Source organism: Oncorhynchus nerka, linkage group LG17 (genome assembly GCF_034236695.1).
Source record: "Oncorhynchus nerka isolate Pitt River linkage group LG17, Oner_Uvic_2.0, whole genome shotgun sequence".
Classification (NCBI taxonomy): Eukaryota; Metazoa; Chordata; class Actinopteri; order Salmoniformes; family Salmonidae; genus Oncorhynchus; species Oncorhynchus nerka.
This window is the reverse complement of record NC_088412.1, coordinates 13,089,876-13,108,835: the sequence shown is the minus strand read 5'-3', so window position 1 is coordinate 13,108,835 and position 18,960 is coordinate 13,089,876. Positions and strand designations below refer to the sequence as shown.

The following is an 18,960-nucleotide window of genomic DNA, read 5'->3' as shown; positions in this document are numbered from 1 at the left end:
CGCCAAGAAACACAAGCAATGGACATTAGACCGATGGAAATCTGTCCTTTGGTCTGATGAGTCCAAATTTAAGATTCCTTGTTCCGAAAGCTGTGTCTTTGTGAGACGCAGAGTAGGTGAACAGATGACCTCTGCATGTGTATTTCCCACCGTGAAGCATGGAGGAGGAGGTGTGATGGTGCTTTGATGGTGACACTGTCAGTAATTTATTTAGAATTCAAGGCACACTTAACCAGCATAGCTACCAAAGCATTCTGCAGCGATTCACCATCCCATCTGGATTGCACTTAGTGGGACTATCATTTGTTTTTCAACAGGACAATGACCCAACACACCTCCAGGCTGTGAAAGGGCTATTTGACCAAGAAAGAGAGTGATGTAGTGGTGCATCAAATGACCTGGCCTGCACTTGATTTATTTAACACGTTATTGGTTACTACATGATTCCATGTGTTATTTTTGAGTTTTGATGTCTTCCCTACTATTCTACAATGTAGAAAAGAGTAAAAAGAAAGAAAAACCCTTGATTGAGTAGGTGTGCCTAAACTTTTGAATGATACTGTATGTTAAGGGGATATTTCACCACCCAATAGCAAAGGTTCATATCTCTAAATGCAATCTTATTAGATGGAGCCAGTTCCCCCTATTCGTTTGGGATTCAGGCCTGCAGTCATCTTGATTTCAGACTACTTTGGAGAAGTGTTCCATAGGCAGTAAATCTATTGTAGAATAAATAGAACCTGGATCCATTTCATTCTATTAACATGGTGTATGTGTGTTATAGCAGTAATGGGGTTAAACTGATATTAAAATGACAACTCCATAGATGGTACCAGGTCAGGGGAGTTCATCTCTGCTCCCAGCATTCCTGGGACAGTACTGATCAACATAGCTGACCTGATGCAGAGGTGGACCAGTGATGTTTTCCTCTCAGTGGTGAGACTTACCCTTCTATTTGATACACCGTTACCTCATAAGATCAAGAACAAGATGTTACATGTGGAAATGTGACAGGTTAAAGGAAATATTCATAGCCTGTTATACATTAAAAAGTATTAGTAAGTTCATAGTATGTGAGGATCTTAAAACATCTATGGTTAAAAAGATGCATTCAGTATTAGTTGATAGAGATTGATAACATTCATATAATTGTGTTAAAGTTCAAATCCGTCAAGCGTACAAAGGGTACGAATTGTGAGAGTAATGTGTAAACGTTATATTGATTACTTTATTTTGGGGTGCCTAAAAGTGTTAATCTGTGATCTATGAAATACTCTTAATCTATGAGCCTGAGATCGATTGCTCTGGTCTCCACCCATATTCCTGGGGAATTCACGGTCTTTTCTCATTGCACTAAAAGTTGATTTGAGAAAACAACACCGTATCACTCTCGTGATTATTTCTCCCCTGTTTTCAGGGGCGTAACAGAAACAGACCTGCGTTCAAATACTATTTAAAATAATGTTGAATACTTAATACGCAGTGATTATTTGAGTTTGTTGTAATGGAACCAATAGAAAAGTCCTAAAAGTATAAACAAACCCCGCCCACCTGGAGGACTAAAGGAAATGCACAAAGTATTTGTAGGATTTCAAATTGTATTTTAATCCAGGGTAGTATTCGTTAGTGAACACCATAGCAAAACATTTAGCAACAGAAAACGAAAACACAGTTAGTCCCTCCCTGTTTCAGTTCATTTTCTTCAGTTTGGTGCCGAGTGAATATGAAAACAACAATGTAAATTCACATTTGATTTTTACTCCTCACTTTCCCTTTCAGGCCCATATGGTTTTATTGCCCCCAGTTGGAGACTGGAGCACACTGCAGTCCCTGGCTTTCTTTGTGCAGCCGGACAATGAGGCCCTCATCAATGCAGGTACTGTATGCAGAACCATAGTAAAGCCCAGTATGGAATATCAATACAGATACTGAATGTAGAACCATAGTAAAGCCCAGTATGGACTATCAATACAGATACTGCATGTAGAACCATAGTAAAGCCCAGTATGGACTATCAATACAGATACTGTATGTAGAACCACAGTAAAGTCCAGTATGGACTATCAATACAAAGTGACCATTTAGAATCAAATCAAATTTATTAATATAGCCTTTCGTACATCAGCTGATATCTCAAAGTGCTGTACAGAAACCCAGCCTAAAACCCCAAACAGCAAGCAATGCAGGTGTAGAAGCACGGTGGCTAGGAAAAACTCCCTAGAAAGGCCAAAACCTAGGAAGAAACCTAGAGAGGAACCAGGCTATGTGGGGTGGCCAGTCCTCTTCTGGCTGTGCCGGGTGGAGATTATAACAGAACATGGCCAAGATGTTCAAATGTTCATAAATGACCAGCATGGTCCAATAATAATAAGGCAGAACAGTTGAAACTGGAGCAGCAGCACGGCCAGGTGGACTGGGGACAGCAAGGAGTCATCATGTCAGGTAGTCCTGAGGCATGGTCCTAGGGCTCAGGTCCTCCGAGAGAGAGAAAGAAAGAGAGAAAGAGAGAATTAGAGAGAGCACACTTAAATTCACACAGGACACCGAATAGGACAGGAGAAGTACTCCAGATATAACAAACTGACCCTAGCCCCCCCTACACATAAACTACTGCAGCATAAATACTGGAGGCTGAGACAGGAGGGGTCAGGAGACACTGTGGCCCCATCCGAGGACACCCCCGGACAGGGCCAAACAGGAAGGATATAACCCCACCCACTTTGCCAAAGCACAGCCCCGACACCACTAGAGGGATATCTTCAACCACCAACTTACCATCCTGAGACAAGGCTGAGTATAGCCCACAAAGATCTCTGCCACGAATGAGGCCCAGTTCAATGAGAGGATGTCTTAACAGAACTGGGAGATGACAGACATGAAGTGGGTGGGTGGAGATCTAAGATTTTATTGTGCCAAACATTAAAGCATTATATTATAATACATCTACACCCTATTCCCTACGTAGAACACTACTTTAGACCTGGTCAGAAGCACAATAGTGCACTATGTAGGGAATAGGGAACCATTTAGAACAGAGATAGTAATTCCCCTGAACATCTTTCTCAACCTCATCTGGTTTCTTTAACAGCCATTCCCTCCTCCCCTCTTCCTCCCATCCTCCCTTTTCATTCTATTCTATCAGTGACACCACTAGCTCACCTCCACATAATCAATTTAGAAGTTATAGACACACCTTGGAATAAATAAGAAAGGAAAACTATTACTAGTTGTAGTTTAGTGTTGTATTTTTTTATTTCCTATCACCATAAATCATATTTAATCACTAAACAGTAGCAGACCTTACTTCATCTGTTCCTGACTCTGGATAGTGGATTAAAAAGACCATCAATCTCCAATGATATTAAAGTACTATTCTGAACATTACTGATATACTGAGGCAAGTTAAGATATCTGCTGGTTTATTGTTTCGTCAATAGCACCACCTGCTGGACAGGTTTAATGTTGCTTGACAAAGCAGTATGGGAGGATGAAAGATGTCCATGAAACCATCCCTAAATTTGACATCTACATTGAACATACTTTTTAGCCCAGGACGAGGATTAATCTGTGTCTGTCCAATATAGTTTAGTTAGTTAGTGTTACTACCTGTTCAATGCCACTGAGAAGAATTACATAGAGACAGAGAATGGTGCGGCATGTGGTTAGAGTCTTGGGCCATTAAATGAAAGATTGCAAGATCGAATCCCCGAGCTGACAAGTTAAAAATCTGAAAACATATCAATGGTTCTGAATGCCAACTAATAGACCTCACGATTCATGGAAATGTACAAGATTAAAGCATTCTATTTCATAAAAATAAGTACATTACATTTTAATTCAACTCTACAGTCAGACAAATTATTGTACAGAAAAACAGACCATTATATCTGGGGACCATCACCACCTGCATGACTAGTATCTATGTGGACCCTACTACAGTTTAACCAGCTCAGCTATAGACGACACCAACATGACTAGTATCTATGTGGACCCTACTACAGTTTAACCAGCTCAGCTATAAACGACACCAACATGACTAGTATCTATGTGGACCCTACTACAGTTCAACCAGCTCAGCTATAGACTACACCAGCATGACTAGTATCTATGTGGACCCTACTACAGTTTAACCAGCTCAGCAGTTCCACAGAGACAAAACCCAGGATAGAGAGGCTGAGTGAATGTGGTCTGGACTCTGTGGAGGAGGGTCATTGTGTCAGAGACACTGTAGAAGGACAGAGTACCTGCCTTGTGATCCAGGTACACTCCTACTCTGGAGGACTGAGGGCCTGATATTTTAGTCTCAACATTATTGTGTCTGAAACAATAACCACCTCTATAGCACTGTAAACCCCAGGACTTGTTATTGTCTCCAAATATATTATTTGTCTTTGTTCTGCTGATGTCTTTATATGAGACTGCTGTAATAACATTACCACTCCACTTCACCTCCCAGTAACAGCGTCCAGACAGACCCTCTCTACACAGAACCTGGTAGTAGTTAGTGAATCTGTCTGGATGACCAGGATATGGTTGGACTTGGCGTGCAGAGGTCACCTTTTTGTTCCCTTCAGACAGAGAGAGGCGTGTTCCTGCTGTGTTTGGATCCAGTGTGAGCTGACAGGAATCTGGGAGAAGAGCAGAGCAGAGATCAATGAGGGGAGTTAGAACAATAAGTTAAGTCTTCCGGGTTGGAGCGAGCGGTCGCATTCGCACTTCGGCCGCAGGTTGTATAACTTTTCATTACATTTCATTACATTTCACTATAGTACAACAGTTTGATTTGTCTAATCTTAGCAATTTCTTCTTAGCTAGCTACATAGCCGTCTTTGTATCAAAGATAATTGCGTAATTATCGTATTTCGTCGTCCTAACGCAGTCTACACTGCTATCTGCCCAGCAGCTAGCCAGCTAGCCAGCTAGCTAACGTCCACCGTCTATCGAATAGCAGCACTAAAAACTATTACACTCAACTGAATGACCTGATTAGTGTAGTGTTAGCTAGCTACATAGTTGTCTTTGCTGTCTTCGTATCCAAGATAATTGTGTAGTTTAGAGTGTGTAGTCTTAGAGTGATTATCTTAATTTACCGAGGTTAGCTAGCCAGCTATTTGTCGTCCTTAACGTAGGAGACACTGCTAGCTAGCCAACAGCTAGCCAACGTCCACCGAATTGAACTTCCTCACTCAACAACCCGGTCGCATTCCGCTTCGCTCCACAGGTAGAATCACATTTTCATTTCATTTCATTACAGTACAACGGTTTGATTTGTTTGATCGTAGCTAGCTACATAGCTAGCTACATAGCCGTCTTTGTATCAAAGATAATTGTGTAGTCTAGAGCGATTTTCTAGGTTAGCTAGCCAGCTATTGTCGTTCTTTTAACGCAACGTAACGTAATCAACACTGCTAGCTAGCCAGCTAGCCCCCGAATAGCAGCACTGTCGAAACTATCACACCCAACGGAACAACTTGATTAGTGTAGTGTCAACAACGCAGCCACTGCCAGCTAGCCTACAAAGTCAACAACGCAGCCACTGCCAGCTAGCCTACTTCAGCAGTACTGTATCATTTGAATCATTTTAGTCAATAAGATTCTTGCTACGTAAGCTTAACTTTCTGAACATTCGAGACGTGTAGTCCACTTGTCATTCCAATCTCCTTTGCATTAGCGTAGCCTCTTCTGTAGCCTGTCAACTATGTGTCTGTCTATCCCTGTTCTCTCCTCTCTGCACAGACCATACAAACGCTCCACACCGCGTGGCCGCGGCCACCCTAATCTGGTGGTCCCAGCGCGCACGACCCACGTGGAGTTCCAGGTCTCCGGTAGCCTCTGGAACTGCCGATCTGCGGCCAACAAGGCAGAGTTCATCTCAGCCTCTGCCTCCCTCCAGTCCCTCGACTTCTTGGCACTGACGGAAACATGGATCACCACAGATAACACTGCTACTCCTACTGCTCTCTTTCGTCCGCCCACGTGTTCTCGCACACCCCGAGAGCTTCTGGTCAGCGGGGTGGTGGCACCGGGATCCTCATCTCTCCCAAGTGGTCATTCTCTCTTTCTCCCTTACCCATCTGTCTATCGCCTCCTTTGAATTCCATGCTGTCACAGTTACCAGCCCTTTCAAGCTTAACATCCTTATCATTTATCGCCCTCCAGGTTCCCTCGGAGAGTTCATCAATGAGCTTGATGCCTTGATAAGCTCCTTTCCTGAGGACGGCTCACCTCTCACAGTTCTGGGCGACTTTAACCTCCCCACGTCTACCTTTGACTCATTCCTCTCTGCCTCCTTCTTTCCACTCCTCTCCTCTTTTGACCTCACCCTCTCACCTTCCCCCCCTACTCACAAGGCAGGCAATACGCTCAACCTCATCTTTACTAGATGCTGTTCTTCCACTAACCTCATTGCAACTCCCTCCAAGTCTCCGACCACTACCTTGTATCCTTCTCCCTCTCGCTCTCATCCAACACTTCCCACACTGCCCCTACTCGGATGGTATCGCGCCGTCCCAACCTTCGCTCTCTCTCCCCCGCTACTCTCTCCTCTTCCATCCTATCATCTCTTCCCTCTGCTCAAACCTTCTCCAACCTATCTCCTGATTCTGCCTCCTCAACCCTCCTCTCCTCCCTTTCTGCATCCTTTGACTCTCTATGTCCCCTATCCTCCAGGCCGGCTCGGTCCTCCCCTCCCGCTCCGTGGCTCGAAGACTCATTGCGAGCTCACAGAACAGGGCTCCGGGCAGCTGAGCGGAAATGGAGGAAAACTCGCCTCCCTGCGGACCTGGCATCCTTTCACTCCCTCCTCTCTACATTTTCCTCTTCTGTCTCTGCTGCTAAAGTTGCTAAAGTCACTTTCTACCACTCTAAATTCCAAGCATCTGCCTCTAACCCTAGGAAGCTCTTTGCCACCTTCTCCTCCCTCCTGAATCCTCCTCCCCCTCCCCCTCCTCCTCTCTGCAGATGACTTCGTCAACCATTTTGAAAAGAAGGTCGACGACATCCGATCCTCGTTTGCTAAGTCAAACGACACCGCTGGTTCTGCTCACACTGCCCTACCCTGTGCTCTGACCTCTTTCTCCCCTCTCTCTCCAGATGAAATCTCGCGTCTTGTGACGGCCGGCCGCCCAACAACCTGCCCGCTTGACCCTATCCCCTCCTCTCTTCTCCAGACCATTTCCGGAGACCTTCTCCCTTACCTCACCTCGCTCATCAACTCATCCCTGACCGCTGGCTACGTCCCTTCCGTCTTCAAGAGAGCGAGAGTTGCACCCCTTCTGAAAAAACCTACACTCGATCCCTCCGATGTCAACAACTACAGACCAGTATCCCTTCTTTCTTTTCTCTCCAAAACTCTTGAACGTGCCGTCCTTGGCCAGCTCTCCCGCTATCTCTCTCAGAATGACCTTCTTGATCCAAATCAGTCAGGTTTCAAGACTAGTCATTCAACTGAGACTGCTCTTCTCTGTATCACGGAGGCGCTCCGCACTGCTAAACCTAAATCTCTCTCCTCTGCTCTCATCCTTCTACACCTATCGGCTGCCATCGATACTGTGAACCATCAGATCCTCCTCTCCACCCTCTCCGAGTTGGGCATCTCCGGCGCGGCCCACGCTTGGATTGCGTCCTACCTGACAGGTCGCTCCTACCAGGTGGCGTGGCGAGAATCTGTCTCCTCACCACGTGCTCTCACCACTGGTGTCCCCCAGGGCTCTGTTCTAGGCCCTCTCCTATTCTCGCTATACACCAAGTCACTTGGCTCTGTCATAACCTCACATGGTCTCTCCTATCATTGCTATGCAGACGACACACAATTAATCTTCTCCTTTCCCCCTTCTGACGACCAGGTGGCGAATCGCATCTCTGCATGTCTGGCAGACATATCAGTGTGGATGACGGATCATCACCTCAAGCTGAACCTCGGCAAGACGGAGCTGCTCTTCCTCCCGGGGAAGGACTGCCCGTTCCATGATCTCGCCATCACGGTTGACAACTCCATTGTGTCCTCCTCCCAGAGCGCTAAGAACCTTGGCGTGATCCTGGACAACACCCTGTCGTTCTCAAATAACATCAAGGCGGTGGCCCGTTCCTGTAGGTTCATGCTCTACAACATCCGCAGAGTACGACCCTGCCTCACACAGGAAGCGGCGCAGGTCCTAATCCAGGCACTTGTCATCTCCCGTCTGGATTACTGCAACTCGCTGTTGGCTGGGTTCCCTGCCTGTGCCATTAAACCCCTACAGCTCATCCAGAACGCCGCAGCCCGTCTGGTGTTCAACCTTCCCAAGTTCTCTCACGTCACCCCGCTCCTCCGCTCTCTCCACTGGCTTCCAGTTGAAGCTCGCATCCGCTACAAGACCATGGTGCTTGCCTACGGAGCTGTGAGGGGAACGGCACCTCAGTACCTCCAGGCTCTGATCAGGCCCTACACCCAAACAAGGGCACTGCGTTCATCCACCTCTGGCCTGCTCGCCTCCCTACCACTGAGGAAGTACAGTTCCCGCTCAGCCCAGTCAAAACTGTTCACTGCTCTGGCCCCCCAATGGTGGAACAAACTCCCTCACGACGCCAGGACAGCGGAGTCAATCACCACCTTCCGGAGACACCTGAAACCCCACCTCTTTAAGGAATACCTAGGATAGGATAAAGTAATCCTTCTCAACCCCCCCCCTTAAAAGATTTAGATGCACTATTGTAAAGTGGCAGTTCCACTGGATGTCATAAGGTGAACGCACCACTTTGTAAGTCGCTCTGGATAAGAGCGTCTGCTAAATGACTTAAATGTAAATGTAAATGTAAGTCAGATACTGTATCTACCCTGTCTTTGATTAGAGCACACCAGAGATCAAATCAGAGACATATGAGGAGTCAGATGGATACCCAGTCTTTGATTAGATCTACTATTGCTATATATTTCTAGAGGGATTGATAGGAGTGTCAGTAAAAAGAGACTGTTAGTTACTTCACAGTAAAGAGACTCACATTGTAACAACGGTTCTTTGGTCTTGGGCTCTGGAGGCAGTAAAACATCCACTATATTTACTACAGACACACAAACACATTGACAGAGAGAGTGATTGTTATCATCAGACCATATTGACTAGTAGGGAACTTTCAATGGTCTAATGTTGATGTTCTTATTATTTTCAACACACCTGTAGTGGAGATCTTGGTCCATTCTCCTTTAAGGAAGTCTTCTAGTTTCTCTCTTAGTTCAGACACAGTCTTACTGACATCTCTAAAGTTCTGAAGAGGACGGACAACGATGCTGTGTGAGTCTGAAGATACACTGATACTGGAGAGAGACTGATAACTCTGGAGAGAGAGAGAGAGAGAACAGAACCAAATTATTGAGTGTCAAATTTAATCTTAATGTCATATCACAGGCAGTTTAGTTACCTGGAAAAAATGGATGTGATCCTCTGTGTGTGAGAGCTGCTCCAGCTCAGTAGTTCTCTTCCTCAGCTCAGCTATCTCCTGCTTCAGTTGCTCCAGGAGTCCTTCAGCTTGACTCACTTGAGCCTTCTCTTGGGCTCTGATCAGCTCCTTCACCTCAGAGCGCCTTCTCTCAATGGAGCGGATCAGCTCAGTAAAGATCTGATCACTGTCCTTCACTGCTGCCTGTGCAGAGATCTGTTAATAGGGAGAGGGAGGCAGAATGAGAAAAAGAGGGATAGAGAGCGTGAAACGGACTTGCCTTACTTTAATGAGCCAACCTCATTACACTAACACCACCCCTCCTAAAAACACTTTACGTGCCACCAGAACCGCCAGACAATCAGATTATACAGTACCCAATGCCCTGCCATGCCCCCACAAACCCTTTCACTGATGCCCCTTCACTCCCTCTAAGCTCCTGATGTGTCTAACCTTGACACTGAAGGTGTACAGCACCTTACCCCCACCTCTGAAACCTCCCCCAGGCTCAAAGTGTTAAAAGTCCTTTGGACTCTCCTGCCAGTCCCCAGTCTCTGCTGTCACTTGCAGCAGCCTAAGAGACATTAGTCCTGCCTGCTTTGCCAACTCTTGGGGGGGGTTCCACCCCCTGGCAGCCACAGGTCTGCTAGTCTCTTGATGCCTGCTGCCATTTAAGGTCACTATCAGAGTGGCTGAATGAGCGGACCTCAACAGGATCAGTGGGTTGTGGAAGATAGGCCTCACCCACGGCCCAGGCAACACAACTCCCTCTCGTTTGGGCCTCATCAGCTGCCAGGCCCTCAGTACTGCAGCATAGAAATTAGTGACCCCTGCTCTATTGAGTCCTCTTCATGATGAAGAGCTGCTGATCCAGCCCCAAACCGCCAGCCCTCCTCAACAGAGCACATGCTGGTTCCCTCCAGCCCACCTCCATACGGTACAGTAGCCTCTGAGCTGCTTTGAGTCAGAACGCTGCCACCCTGCTCTCCAGGTCCAAAAGGCCTTGTCCCCCCTCCTGGACAGACAGGTACAGCACCGCCGCCCTCAGCATAAATTATTTCACTCCAGGTCCACAAGCAGACCACCGGGGGGGTTGAGAATGGACAGTTTCTGCCATGGGGAGGATGCTGCCAAGTTGTTGATGATCAGCACCCTCCCTCTGTATGACACTTGGGAGGGGAGCCACCTCCACTTCGTCAGCCTCAACACCACCGCTTGTGACACTCCTTCCCAGTTCTTCCTAACCCACCCCTCTGAGCCCAGATACACCCCAAGCATCTTGAGTCACTCACAGCCCCACTGCCACCCCCCTGGAAGCTGCGGAGGTGCCCTGTCCCTCCATGCCCCACATAACAGAGTCTCACTCTTGCCCCAGTTTACCTAAGCAGAAGACGCCCCCTCGTACACCCTCAAACTATTCAGGGCCCGTAGCTCCTGCTCATTCCTAACCAACACAGACATCATCAGGGTATGCTGACAATGCTATGCCTGTCCCCAACCCTGTGCCTGGCTTCCACACTCTCTGTAGCCTCCTGTGTAGCAGGTCCAGAAAGGACTCAACAACAAGATTGTATAGCTGCCCCGACAGAGGGCATCCCTGGTGAATGCCCCTCCCTACCCAGACTGGCCGACTGAGCCCTCCCCCCACCTTGACCATACATGAAGCACCAGAATACAACATTTGAACGCAGCCACACAATTCTCCCCACAACCAAAACAACACATTGAACAGATATTCATAGTCCACCCTATCAATGGATTTATCCTTATTATGAACAGATTGTCTGTGATTGAGTGTCCTGGTACACAGTATGTTTGGTCCTTGTGTACAATAGAGGCCAGGTACGACTTGAGCCTGTTAGCGAGGACCTTGGCAAAGACCTTATAGTCCACACAGTGCAATGCCACAGGCTTCCAGATCTTTAAGTCGAGTCAAAGCCTCCCGTCTTCAGCTTAGTAGTAGCTCCCCCACCCGACGCACTCACGCAACACGCAAAACAAGTTATTTCCAATAATTACCCAGAACATTTTATAAAAATCCACAGTCAGACCTTCTAGTTCTTACAAGTTTTCCTTTATATTTCATGTAAAAAGAAAGCCCCTAGGTCCCTAGGTCATTCATATAGATTATCTAGCAGCACGGTCCCTAGGTCATTCATATAGATTATCTAGCAGCACGGTCCCTGAGTAGTTCATATAGATTATCTAGCAGCACGGTCCCTGAGTAGTTTAGGTAGATTATCTAGCAGCACGGTCCCTGAGTAGTTCATATAGTTGATCTAGCAGCACGGTCCCTGAGTAGTTCAGATAGATTATCTAGCAGCACGGTCCCTGAGTAGTTCAGATAGATTATCTAGCAGCACGGTCCCTGAGTAGTTCAGATAGATTATCTAGCAGCACGGTCCCAGAATAGTTCAGATAGTTGATCTAGCAGCACGGTCCCTAGGTCATTCATATAGATTATCTAGCAGCACGGTCCCTGAGTAGTTCATATAGATTATCTAGCAGCACGGTCCCTGAGTAGTTTAGGTAGATTATCTAGCAGCACGGTCCCTGAGTAGTTCATATAGTTGATCTAGCAGCACGGTCCCTGAGTAGTTCAGATAGATTATCTAGCAGCACGGTCCCTGAGTAGTTCAGATAGATTATCTAGCAGCACGGTCCCTGAGTAGTTCAGATAGATTATCTAGCAGCACGGTCCCAGAATAGTTCAGATAGTTGATCTAGCAGCACGGTCCCTGAGTAGTTCAGATAGTTGATCTAGCAGCACGGTCCCTGAGTAGTTCAGATAGATTATCTAGCAGCACGGTCCCTGAGTAGTTCATATAGATTATCTAGCAGCACAGTCCCTGAGTAGTTTAGATAGATTATCTAGCAGCACGGTCCCAGAATAGTTCAGATAGTTGATCTAGCAGCAGGTCCCTGACATATAGATTCCCCCTGAGTAGTTCAGATAGTTGATCTAGCAGCACGGTCCCAGAGTAGTTCAGATAGTTGATCTAGCAGGTCCCTGAGTAGTTCAGATAGTTGATCTCCCCCTGAGTAGTTCAGATAGTTGATCTAGCAGCACGGTCCCTGAGTAGTTCAGATAGTTGATCTAGCAGCACGGTCCCTGAGTAGTTCAGATAGTTGATCTAGCAGCACGGTCCCTGAGTAGTTCAGATAGTTGATCTAGCAGCATGGTCCCTGAGTAGTTCAGATAGCTGATCTAACAGCACCACCCTACCTTGCCCTACCAGCTCAGCCTCCACCACACTTATGAACCTCTCAAGCTCCCCCAGTACTCTCCTGGCTTCTGAAGAGGAAAAATCTGTATACTGCTGACAGAAAACCTGAATCTGAGTTTTCCCTACATCCCACCGTTGGCAGAGACTCAAACTCCCCCTTCTGCTGTCCCCACCTCTCCCAAAAGCATTGGAAGCTTGAGCAAAAAGTAGTATCTCGCAAGACCTTTACATGTCATTTCCAACAGGACGCCTGTCTGGACCCTGGTGAAACATAGAAATGAGCCATGGCACTATGATGGTCTGAACCCAACTGGGAGAATGGAGGCCCTCAATAGCCTACTGCTGATTCTAGAATGTATAGATACAATCCAGACGAGCAGAGCTCTGCCACTTGAGTCCTAGTAGGCTGGACAATAGAACAAGTCAAAATTCAGCAGAGCTCTGCCCCCTGAGTCCTAGCCCCCTGGAGTCCTAGCCCCCTGGAGTCCTAGTCCCTGGAGTCCTAGCCCCCTGAGTCCTAGTCCCCACTGCCGGCTGGTCGCGCTTCCCTGCACTAGCATTATGCCCCATGTCCCCTCAAAACACCATAAGCTATCTGTGATAGCAAACCCTGTTACCACCACTCCCCTGATTAACCTTGAATGCCTTGATAACACCAATAGTGTCTTCCTCAAAATAGTATGCAGCATCATCTGGATATATATGCAACAGAAGTTCAACATTCACCTTCTGCTACCCTTTCTGTCTACACATACAGTCTGACGCATACGTTCGATAAATCCAACGTGTACACCACACAGAACGCACTGCAACTGCCTCTGCAAAGCAACGCTGCAAGGAAAACGCAGGGTTCCATTGGAAACTAATGTACTTCTGGTGTACCACAATGCAAAAGGCTTGGCACCTAGCCAGAGCACACAAAAACCAATTGCAAATTTACAAAAAAACAAACCAACTCCATGTTGATCTGTTTCTACATAATAAACTGAGGCAGATTAGCCACCACTACTCTTGTTGACGGGGTCGAAATAGGCGTAATCAGAACAATTACACCCCACTGGCAACCAGTCAGGATACAAGACTTTTCATTACCACAACCACCGCCTTGTTCATTCTGGATGCAGAGTTTATATGTTCCTCTCCCACCTGTTCGCCGACCATGAGCAAAAACGTACTCCACACCATTCTCCAGAACGTACCGAAAGCCATTCTCCAGAACGTACCGAAAGCCATTCTCCAGAACGTACCGAAAGCCATTCTCCAGAACGTACCGAAAGCCATTCTCCAGAACGTACCGAAAGCCATTCTCCAGAACGTACCGAAAGCCATTCTCCAGAACGTACCGAAAGCCATTCGGAAGCGACAGTGTTTCTTCCCCATTCGACTGACAACATGATGGCCATCACGCTGCCCAAATAAACTACCCCTACTCAACTCCAACAAATAAACAGTGGAAACCAACAAACAAACCCTCCACCATGGAAAAAACAATGAAAATACGCAAGAACCAAAAGTAAGGAATAAGTATAGTAGCCTGCCTCACGACTCACAGCACCCACACAGAACCAACTCCTCACTTTAGTTTATGATCTACTTGACTTGCTTTGGCAATGTTAATATATTTTGCCCATGCCAATAAAGCCCCTTGAATTGAATTGCCATCTTTACAACACTAGCCATAGCCGAGTGGTTAGAGCGTTGGGCCAGTAACCGAAACATTGCTGGATCGAATACCCGAGCTGACAAGTTAAAAACCTGTCGTTCTGCTCCTAAACAAGACAGTTAACCCACTGTTTCCCGGTTGCCAAAGAAGTGGATGTGGATTAAGGCAGCCCTCTGCACCTCTCTGATTTTGAGGGGTTGGGTTAAATGCATAAGATGCATTCAGTTGTACAATTGACTAGGTATTCCCCTTAATATAACGTTTCTTCTTCTTTGGAGTTTAACTAACGGCGGTTGGCTTCTAAATATGTTGCATTTACCGCCCCCAACTGGAATATATTTTTACTTTGTGATACAAAATGGTAAAAGGGTACATTCTGATAATACTAAAAACACGCTTCCAACTAACCCTACACTCATTAAAAACCCACTACCCCATTCCACTACTTTGACCCGATCTGCTCCTGCACCATTCCAACGGACTGGGAGGACGGGACACCACCACTCAACACACCCTGGAACTCTTCTGAAGTCAAATCTCATATGACCAAATACTTCTCTGCAGCTGCCACCACAGCATCAATATTCTGTGATTTACGTTCCATTTCTGCAGTACAGTTGATAACCATTGCTATGAACGCTAAGAAGCCAACCTTACTGAAGCATATATCACTCGTTGGCCTATCTCTCTGTGCTGCACAGATCTACTACTCACAGGGATCCTCTCAGGATCCCTCACCCTTGACCCATCCTCCTCTACTTTCTTCACTGCCTCAGCATACGACACCTTCTTCACTACTCTGACTCTAGCCACCCCAACCTGCTTCTCTCTCACCGGACACTTCTGATCCCTAGCAACATGGACATCCCTACAGTTATCCACCAAAACAACACAATCCTCTATCCCATGACTTCCTGCACAGTTCCCACATCTTGGAATCTCCCTCCTATAAACTCTGTCGAAATCACTGTGAACTTTGCACCTGAAACTCCTTTCAATGGTGCCCTGTTCCGAAGAGCAAAGCAAGAAACAGATCTTGACCCAAGTTGCGTGACACAGAGCGCCCACTCCCTCTGGTCAGAAGAAACAAACAAATATCCACTACAGATATAAAAAATAAAATAAAATAAAAAGTCCACTACAGGTTACCTTCACTGATTCAACTGCACCCAACTCCTTTCCCACCCACCCTGAAACCACACATGGATCTGCCAAAAGTCATGGATCCACTTTCTCCAAAAATGTAACTCATACTGCACCAGATTCTTCTTTATCATGTCCATTGATGCCAAACTCTGGTTTTGAGCTCTTCATCACACCTTCTCACTCACTTAACTCTCCCTCATTCATATCCATTTCACCTCCCGAACTCGGTCTGGTGCACGGCTCATTCTGTTTGCACTTGAATTACAACATTTGATATTTCTCTATTCCTTTGACAATTTTGTGAGTGTAACGTTTACGGTTAATTTCTGATTGTTTATTTCACTTTTGTTTATTGTCTATTTCACTTGCTTTGGCAATGTAAACATATATTTCCCATGCCAATAAAGCCCTATGAATTTAATTAAATTGAGAGCGAGAGACAGCTCCATTTTAATGTGTAGGGGACATGAGTCTGTCATGGTTACTCATGGTTATGCGATGAGGTAACCCAGTCGGTTACATGAAGCAGTCCAGGCAGCCTGTTCCCAACAGTGGGGTCAGTGGAATTGGAAAGGGGCCCCTCTCCCTCTCTCTGACTGGAGGAGAGAAGTGAAATGGTGTGTCTCCTCTGGTCAACAATACTCACCTTGAGAGACTTCACAGCTTTTTGGAGATTCTTCAGCTCCTTCTCTCTTTCCTGGAATCTCTGCTGGACCTTCTGCTGACTCCTCCCCAGCTGCCTCTGAGGAGAATCACTCTTCAATGAGCAATCAAGGTTTATTTGTCCAGTAGATCAATAGTATAGTCATGTGACATAGGGCCCATAGAGAGGAAGGTCTAAAATATTGAGTAAGACCCTTTACAATATTATATTATGTTGCTATGTGAATGATTATCGTTTTTATGGTGGGCCTACATGTATCAAGAGGATGAAACTGAACTTTGAACTCATAAAAGAGCATTCAGGATGATAATAGTGTTTGACATTAGAACATGGTGATACATTTGGAGAATCTGGGTTAACATATCTATATACTCAAGGTTTGTGTCCATATTTGTTCTGCTGTGGATCGATTTCATTTGAATGACCTCATATTCAAACTGCCTTAGTTCCAACTGTATATTTAATTCTTTGTTTATCAGACAGTCACCAACAAGTTGTTCTGGTCTTACCTGTTTCTCAGTCCTCTCTGCTGAAGCTGACACTGTATCATGGCCTTTGTGTTCATCCATTGTACACAGCATACAGATACACTGCTGATCGGTACGACAGTAAACCTCCAGCAGTTTGTCATGATGAAAGCAGATCTTCTCCTGTAGTTGTGCGGTGGCTTTGACCAGCTTGTGCTTCTTGAAAGCAGGGGATTCATAGTGAGGTTGGAGGTGAGTCTCACAGTAAGAGGCCAGACACACCAGACAGGACATGAGGGCTTTCTGCTTTCTGGACCCAGTGCAGAAATCACACGCCACATCTCCAGGTCCAGCATAGCACAGAGCAGGAGGGGGAGCAGCCTGGAGTCCTGTCCTCTTCAGTTTCTCCACCATCTCTGCCAACATGTTATTTTTCTTCAGATTAGGCCTTGGAGTGAAGGTCTCTCTGCACTGCGGACAGCTATAAACCCCTTTCAGAACTTCCCGATCCCAGCAGCCCTCAATACAGCTTCTACAGTAATTGTGTCCACAGGAGATGGTGACTGGTTCCTTCAGTACATCCAGACAGACAGAACAACAGAACTGGTCCTTGTCCAGCAGAACTCCTCGCTGAGCCATTTGGACGGTTGTTCACTCTCACAGAGACAGACGACAGAGAGACTCAGATCAGTTTGTTTTCTCAGAAAATTGTTTTTAGGAGGGGGAGGGACTTCCTGGTTCTGTCAGAAAGGTGGGGTTGGAGGGAGGGAGAGCAAACTGCACTCAACGTCTAGGAGACAAAGAGTTGAGTTCCTAGGTTAGGGCCCTTAATATGGAAAAAATCTAACAAATGTGCGTTGTTAGAGTATTTAAAGGGTAACAGTTTCTATGAAGAACATATTATAATTATTTTAATGATCTTTAAAATGCCTTATAATACACTTGTTATAACATGTGATTATATGTTTCTATAATAATTCATAAATGGTTGTAATGAGGGGGAACTTGATATTGATACAATATACTGTAGTTGAAATGAATACTGTACATGTATGTATTGACTGATCATTGAGAATGAGGTAATACTTAAAAAATCTGTCGTTCTGAGCAAGTCAGTTAAAACCTCTTGACTCTACCTGGGACGCTTGCGTCCCAACTAGAGCTCTGGAAATGCAAATGCGCTACGCTAAATGCTAATAGTATTAGTTAAAACTCAAAAGTTCATTAAAATACACATGCAGGGTATCAAATTAAAGCTACACTCGTTGTGAATCCAGGCAACAAGTCAGATTTTTAAAATGCTTTTCGGCGACAGCATGAGAAGCTATTATCTGATAGCATGCACCAATACACTACAACAGAAAAGCACAGCAGGGGACGTAAACAAAATAATTAGCATTTCGGCGTTACACAAACCGCACAATAAAATAGAAAACAGTCATTACCTTTCACCATCTTCTTTGTTGGCACTCCTAGATGTCCCATAAACACTATTGGGTCTTTATTTCGATTAAATCGGGCCATATAAAGCCAAGATATCGTTATATGTAGACTGTGTGATAAACGAAAAAAACAGCGATTTCACAACGTAACGTCATTTTTTTTAATTCAAAAAGTAGACGATAAACTTTCACAAAACACTTCGAAATACGTTTGTAATGCTACTTTAGGTATTAGTAAACGTTAATAAGCGATAAAAATCATCCATAGGCGATGTAGAAATCATTAGCTGTCGTCTTGGAAAAAATTTCAGGAGAGAGCTCTTCCGGAATGATCTGGGCGGAGACCGGAGGTAAGTCGTGCCCCTCTTTCGGTTCAACCAAGAATCAAAGATGATTCAATTCACAAGACTCTAGACAACATGGGGATGCTGTGGGAGTTGAATGCTCGGTCTTATCTAATTCGGCTCACTGTTAACAATTGCTGGAAGTGGCGCAAGGATATTTATTTCCATTTTCTGTGATCAGGTTTTCCTGCGCTTTCCGATGTAACGCACGTTATGTAATAGCCACAGTCGTGATTTAACCAGTTTTAAAAACGTCCGAGGGTTTCCTATCCACACATTCTAACCATATGAACGTACTATATTCCTGGCATGAGTAGCAGGGCGCTGAAATGTTGCCCGATTTTTAACAAAATGTTCAAAAAAGTAGAGGGTCGACTGAAGAGGTTAACCCACTGTTCCCCGGGCACCGTGGGACTTCCCCGGGACTTCCACAGAAGTCGGTTCCTCTCCTTGTTCGGGTGGTGTTCGGCGGTCGGCGTCACCGGTCTTCTAGACATCGTCGATCCACTTTTAATTTTCCATTTGTTTTGTCTTGTTTTCCTACACACCTGGTTATCATTTCCCTCATTAAGTGTTGTGTATTTAACCCTCTG

At 45.7% G+C, this 18,960-nt stretch overlaps 1 protein-coding gene across 2 annotated transcripts; it reads right to left on the bottom strand.

Annotated features, from left to right (window-relative positions):
- Positions 1-1,594: 1,594 nt before the first annotated feature.
- On the bottom strand, positions 1,595-17,302 carry LOC115144732 (tripartite motif-containing protein 16-like). Of its 2 annotated transcripts, XM_065002977.1 has the most exons (6): positions 16,624-17,299; positions 16,097-16,192; positions 9,397-9,630; positions 9,153-9,312; positions 8,980-9,039; positions 1,595-4,628 (listed from the first exon to the last, which is right to left on the bottom strand). In XM_065002977.1, exons 1-6 carry the CDS (start codon positions 17,218-17,220, stop codon positions 4,120-4,122), a joined length of 1,656 nt encoding a protein of 551 aa, XP_064859049.1. In that variant the 5' UTR covers positions 17,221-17,299; the 3' UTR covers positions 1,595-4,119. The 2 variants fall into 2 exon arrangements, with proteins under 2 accessions (XP_064859049.1, XP_064859050.1); XM_065002978.1 differs by lacking the exon at positions 8,980-9,039 and having other exon boundaries at positions 16,624-17,302.
- Between the last annotated feature and the right edge of the window lie 1,658 nt (positions 17,303-18,960).